At 33.1% G+C, this 7,088-nt stretch overlaps 1 protein-coding gene across 2 annotated transcripts; it reads right to left on the reverse strand.

Moving 5' to 3' along the window:
* Positions 1 to 1,694: 1,694 nt before the first annotated feature.
* LOC123197268 (short integuments 2, mitochondrial) lies at positions 1,695 to 6,741 on the reverse strand. 2 transcript variants are annotated; one of them, XM_044611485.1, is made up of 9 exons: positions 6,504 to 6,741; positions 5,733 to 5,906; positions 5,499 to 5,603; positions 5,077 to 5,154; positions 4,642 to 4,783; positions 4,428 to 4,498; positions 3,478 to 3,574; positions 2,864 to 3,078; positions 1,695 to 2,094 (listed from the first exon to the last, which is right to left on the reverse strand). In XM_044611485.1, exons 2-9 carry the CDS (start codon positions 5,856 to 5,858, stop codon positions 1,846 to 1,848), a joined length of 1,083 nt encoding a protein of 360 aa, XP_044467420.1. In that variant the 5' UTR covers positions 5,859 to 5,906; positions 6,504 to 6,741; the 3' UTR covers positions 1,695 to 1,845. The 2 variants fall into 2 exon arrangements, with proteins under 2 accessions (XP_044467420.1, XP_044467419.1); XM_044611484.1 differs by having other exon boundaries at positions 5,697 to 5,906; positions 6,504 to 6,733.
* Positions 6,742 to 7,088: the final 347 nt, after the last annotated feature.

Genomic DNA, 7,088 nt, shown 5'->3' on the forward strand with positions numbered 1-7,088 from the left:
GCTCGAGCTCGAGCTTGGCTCGGCTCAACTCGAATCTAGCCCTAAGTAAATCCATCATGCAATGTTAACCACCCTCGCATGTCAACTGTTGTAAGTATAACTTGCCTACATTTTAAGTTGAGTTATTGTGAGCTAATGTTATAGGTCTTATAGGTTAAGGTAATCAAAAAGATTGCTCGGAAAGGTTCCAAAGGTTCCTAATTCCCATGAAGCTACTTTTTTAATGACACTCACCTCGTAGTCACAGGGACTAAACACCACCCCGATAAAAAACATAGTTACAAGAGGTTCCAAAAAATACCCAGGGTGGTGTATTTAAAAGCATTGGTCCTTTGGTCAATATATTGTAGCTCTCAAAGGCATAGTAGAAGAGAAAGGAAGATGACACTGGCATCCAATAAAGCACAACTACATCTAGTATATGGGATACCTAGTAAACATCAAAACTTAAAGTATTGAGAAATTGGTGATCCATCCATTGTAGAAAAGTGGCTAAAGATAGTGGAGGATATGATGTCATTGTTCCCATTGACTAACTAGGAAAAGATCTAATACACTAGTTTGTTGTTGATAAGAGATGAATGAGTCTAGTCGAGGGTGATAGGTGAGACCCATAACATTGCCAGCTAACCTGGCAGACTTTAAAAGATTATTTAAGGTTAAGTATAGATCTACATACATGATCTATCTATGGGCCCAAGAGTTTATAAATTTGAGACAAGGTAATAATTCAGTAAAAGAATAGTCCACCTAATTCAATGCCTTAGCCAAATATGCACCCAAAATTGTGAGTACTGCTCAAAGTAGGATGAAAAGTTTATTATGTTATATTATATTTGAATTAAAAAATTCTCCAAATCAATCAAGTATTGATCAAATTAGGCATGGATTGGAGTAGAGTCGAGCTTAAGTTTGTTTAAGCTCAAGCTCAACTTGACTTAAGAGAAGCAAAGCTCGAGTTTGACTCTAGTTCAAGTCAAGCCAAGTTTTGAGATCAACTTGATACTATGAATGAGCAAAATGTGACCAAAAAGACAACATTTTTATACGTATTAATCAAAATGATATTATTTTAATCGATTTGTATTAAATTTTTTCAAGCTTACAATCAAACACCCCTTAAGTTCAAACTTAAGCTAAAAAATATTTAACTTTCAAACTCAAACTCAAGTTTGAATTCGCTTGAGTTAAACTTGTTTCAAGCTCATTCGAATCAATCTTGTTTTCAAATTCGAATAAGTTTAACTCAAATCTAACCCTAGATCATACATTTATATTATTATCTTATTTCATTAAATAATAATCAATGTTCTAGGAGTGGAGAAATATTACAACAAAGTGGTGCACAATAATACATTTTTAATATAAGTTGTATGTGTCCTCGATTTATCTCACATTTTCTAAACATTTGCTTCCAATAGACATTTTCTTTTATCTATTAATGTTTATTGTAATGTGGGTATATTATTATTATTTGTCAACAATATTTCTTTTTCCTATCAGTTTTGACATTTTTTATTTAATTCACTATTTCGATAATTAAAATTGTGTTTCCAAAATATATATAAATAAAGGGTAAATTGCATGAGTAAAGATTATTTTTAAGTAAAATTTTAACAAAAAAATTTGATTTTATATATATATATATCGAGAGAGAGAGAGAGAGAATCAGGGACAAATAGAACTATAGAACCTATCATTTTGATGGTTTTTTTTTTTCTTTTTCAAAGAGACTGGTTTTTTGAAGTCACAATATATAGAAAAATTTGTACTGAGAAAACACATCATTAAGAGCATTCAACTGAAAGAGAAAGGGGACAATGCTAACTCCCTGGAAGGATATCATTAGCTAGGGTTAGAATCAGGTACATCATCGAGAACGAAAGGACCTAGTTTACCCGTCCTAAATAAAGTAAGAAACTTTTTCGATACCATCAATCGAGCTTCAGTTGCTTTATGAGGTATCTTCAACGCCTTCTGCAGCACTTCAAACTGTTGTTCTATGAGACTCTCCAAGTCATGCTCATCTTCCACATTACCAGTGAATTCATTCAGAGTTTCATATAATGACCGCTGGACTTCTGTTACGAGATCCTGTAAATGAACATGTCGAAAATAAAATTTAGAAATGAGACTTTCTGAAGATAACGAAAAGTTGGCAACAGTGATATGCAGAAGAACAAGAATTATTCTTGAAAAGCAATTCTGATTAGCCATTTGTACAAAAATGTTAGTGGATGAACCTCTTTAATGGTAAATTAAACATGTTACTAAAGTTGAAAGCTAAATGTTTCCCAGCTGGTGCTGAGCAAAATGTAACTGACATATTTCACTTTCCATATATCATATAAAATTAACTATAATTTGATGGAATCCTTTGATTTTCTTACCCTAGACTAATATCTAGATTCAGCATACAATTTATTTTTCTTAGAATTTATAAAACTAAAAAGAAAATTTCCCCATATCTTAAGAATTCTGTAAAAGAGCCACTAACATTTCTAGAAGACTGGTTAACTACTAAGCCTGGAACCAGAGACAAAAAATGCCACTTCAAAGTTGAGCGTGGGAGCACTCGATACAAATTGCAGATCAACCATCAAGGTAATGTATAGAGAATGTGGAAATAAACAATTAAAATCATGCAGAAACAAATTTTCATGAAATTACATTTGTAACTGAAAATTTATTCATAAGAAAATTTCACAAAAATTAGCGCATCCAAAATGGAAAACCTACTTGGTTGAGAATTCCACAGTTGCTCTGTTTAGAACCTAAAAATAACTATTTTGATAGTAAAAACAAACTAAATCCTGAATAAGCTATGCCATCCACATTATTGACGGAAAGAGAGATTCATTACCTGAATGTAGAGCACATCTGAACCATTAGGTGGTTTTCTTCTTTTTGGAAGAAGGACTTTAATATTGTATTCATGTTTGCCATCGGATGCATATTGAGACACTTCTGTTCTATTACTCAAGTAGCTCCAATGAAGGGGGGTGCCTCGAATATTTAATACTGCCAGTAAGTATTGGGTAATGCGCTCCTCACCTACTACCGAATCTTTAACAGACCCTATATATACATTATGAAAAAACCATGATAAAAAAAAAAAAAAACAAATCATAACTGGCCAATCCCATTATATACTAAAAGAATCATGATGATATATAGACCTCAATTTACATCAGTACAAACATATGGTAGAGCCCGTTTACAGGAAATGCTTCCTAAATACCTTTTATTTAATTACAAAAGATTTAGATAAATTCCGTAGTATTTCATTCATTGTTGTGTTGTAGTGAATCATGGCCAAAATCCACCTAACTTAATCTTGCCAACATATAATTGCTGATAAATATGAAAGCATCTTCAGATGTTCATAAACAACATACCACAAGGAAATCACACAATATTTTGAGAAATAAAATACAGGAATTAGAACTAGAATGTACTTCAGAAAGAGGGTTCAACCTGCAAGAGCTAGCTTTAACCCTGTTTCAATATCTGGGATACTTGGAACTAATACACCCGGCGTGTCTAAAACATATATGCTAGGCCGATGGGCAATCTGTATTAAATAAGGGAACAAAGAAAAGTCAACATCCAAATTTTATGAAGGGAAGATTTTCATTAGGCAAATTGATAACAAAAAAAAGGAAAACCGCAGAAACTAGGGAAAATGAATAGAAAATTTTCATTTTTTTTAATTAGAGAAAAGACAAGCAAAAAGAATAAGAACTGTCTCAAACTTGGAACTATTACACCTGGCGTGTCTAAAACACATGCTAGGCCAATGGGCAATATGTATTAAATAAGAGGACAAAGAAAAGTCAACATCCAAATTTTATGAAGGGAAGATTTTCATTAGGCAAATTGATAACAAAAAAAGGTAAACCACAGAAACTAGGGAATATGAATAGAAAATTTTCATATTTTTCAATTTGAGAAAAGACAAACAAAAAGAATAAGAACTTGACAAATTGGTTCTGAAATTTTGAAGCAGCATCAGAAATAGCCATATTATTAGGTGACCAAAGGAATAGTATCTAAATGAAGGCTTATGCAAATGATTTTTCTTCACATACTTTCATGTTAAAGCCAGAAATAAAAGAGCCAAAGCTATGTTGTTCCCCTTGTTCTGTTAAAAAAATTAAAAAAAAATATTGCTAAGTTCACATCCAAAACTCCAAATTCTAGCAACTAAGAAAGATAGATATATGAATAAAAGCTAAAGAAGAAGACCATAAAAATGACAAGAAGAAAGGCAAAGCCAGACCACGGTTACCCTCTACCAAAGTTATAGACAGTATCATTATCTCTTTCTCACAAGACTCTAGAGAATTTGTGGAATATAAGTACATGTAATCACAAGAGAGAGTAAGAACGAGAACAAGAAGTGTGTTCCTGAAATAAAAAATGACCTTGAATCCTGCAATATCTTGAGTGACACCAGGCAATGGACCTACTGTGGCTCTCTTTGTCTTCTCTTGCACTATGTAGAAGATTCAAAAACGTTATTGCTCAATAAGCATGACTTTGAGACAAAATAAACTGAAAACTTAGTTGCACCAAATTTTGGCCAACATTGTAGCCATGGAAAAACACCGTGTAGACACTACCATAGCTACATCTTACCAGGAAAGTGAGACAAAGCAATTTGATGGATTGAATTGATTAAAGCTGATTTCCCAACATTAGGAACACCCACCACCATAACAAGGAGTGTAGGTTCCCTTGCAATCACTTCCTTCAATTTTAACTCCACAAGATCAAGAAGCTTCAGCAAATGAACCAGGAAGAAATATTATCAACAGGAACACGAAAAGAGAAAGCAAGATGAATCATTCAAGTAATTTCAACCATATATCAAGATTAATCAAATATAGAAAAACAGCTTTATATTCCAAGACTATAAAGACAGCTTCCAGTGTTCTGCATTTGTACACATCTCAATATTTGAAGACTGTATATAGTTGCATAAACCATGGGAACAAAGCCTGTAGTTAACCAATAAGAAAATATGGTCCAAATTGTGTGAGGCATAGAACCTTACAGAACACATAAACTAACCTTTTTAACAGAACTTCTACTGTGAGCATTAATTGCAATGCAATCTTGCTTGCACAAATCAAAGTATTGTACCCATTTCTGCAATGAATAAACAAATTAAACTTTAAATTATATCGAATACAACATTCATAATAAAATGCCCATAACATTGAACCAGTGAAAATGTAAATATAATGTAACATAAACTCCATTCATCTCACTAAGGATTGAGCATTGTTACAGTTGGACAACTTCAATCAGAAAACAAAAATATAGATAAATGGAAATTGTACAAAGTAATTTCACAAATTTTGGACAAGGTCTCTTAAGGATTTCCCCACTAATGGAATCTACCTGCATTTGAAACTAATGACAATTTCCTCACAAGATAAAAAGAAAGAAGTCTCAGATTTTACATCATGTAGAAGAAGCAAAAAGTTTACATTCAAAATATTGGGATTGGCTAAGTCTTTCTTATTGAGAGCGATGACACGGCGTTTGGCAGAGAGCTGAGGCTGTAAGTCAGGATGGGCAGAAGACAAAGGAATCTGTTTATGCAAAACTGAAATGTTATAAAGAAAGAGACTAATAAAACCATTAAAAAAAAAAAAAAACTAGAGATGAGAGCTTGTGTGATGGACCCGGGCATCACGGACTTCGATGACAAGGTCAGAGACCTTGAGACGGTTTTTTATAGCTCGAGTGGCAGCAGCCATGTGGCCTGGGAACCAGTTGATAATTCCACCATCTTTAGCAAACCCCATTTCTCCCAATGCTTTCTTTACTATTCTCTTCATCCCCATCACTTCAATTCAAACTTTAGAAACCAAAACTGGCAAGTATTGTAGTGGCTGCAAAAGGGTTTAACACAAGCAAAACATTATTCTAAAATGAAGTCTAATCCCGACACATTAATGAGCTAAAAACAAAAACACCCAACCAAGATATAACGTTCATAATGGTCGGTCAATTATTAGAAATAAACCAATGAACTGACTTTGAATAAGAATCAAGATAAAAAAAACCTATAGTAAAGTATAGAGAGTAGCAAATGTCTGGGAAATCTTGATCTCGCTAAAACCAAACACCATAGACTTTTGAGCACACACAGAAGAGTCCAAACGATACGGTCCACTCAAATTCACAAATGACAGAATAAGAAAAAGGAATATAAGCAACGATTTCTCAGAGAAAATTTTCTCTTTATCTCCCATTAACACCGAACAAAAAAGCAAAGAATTAGCTGAGACATAAAGTTTAAAAAATAAATAGTGCACTGATTGAGCAATTCATCGAACAGTTGATGAACAATACTAACAACTTCTACAAATTTAAACAGTAGTTACCCACAAAAGCTAATAACACATTACAGATTAAACCCACCTAAAAGAAAAGTTAAAAATTGATCTATTGTTTCAAAAAATGAATTAAAAGCACAAAATCTATACCAAAAACTCCAGTATTGCTACGCGAGATAGATGGAAAGTAGACAAGGGAGATGAAGGATAGGTTGGCAGATGCAAGATACCAAGAGAAAAAAGAGTTTTATTTATTTATTTATTTTTTGGTTGTGTTTGGATATCGAGATGCAAAACCGGCGTCCAAGACTCAAAAGACCATAACAGGAGCGGGAATTTTCGCCAGGATAGAGTTTCTTCAATGTCAGCGTTACGTTATATAGAATTTAAAGATGGCTAAATTAAATTTCCCACCCAAACTTGGATGAACGAACTTTGCCCACCTCTGAGTTTAAAATCCCATTTTTCCACTTGCCTGTCAATTCCATTAACAAAAGCTGTTAATTGGAAGCGGAGACATATCAGTCGCCCAAATTCTCTAAATTCTAACATATCCTAATGGTAATTTTATTTCATTTAAAAAGACATTTCTATTTTTTCTTTATTTTTTGTCCTCTTGTAACACCTCATCTCTAAGGCATATTTGTAAGGTTAATTTGCTAAGATGACATATCACGGATGTAATAAAAACTCTCATAATTATGTTTGCAAAAGTAATTTTTATGAAGTACATCA

This window comes from Mangifera indica, chromosome 15 (assembly GCF_011075055.1).
Source record: "Mangifera indica cultivar Alphonso chromosome 15, CATAS_Mindica_2.1, whole genome shotgun sequence".
NCBI classification, from domain to species: Eukaryota; Viridiplantae; Streptophyta; class Magnoliopsida; order Sapindales; family Anacardiaceae; genus Mangifera; species Mangifera indica.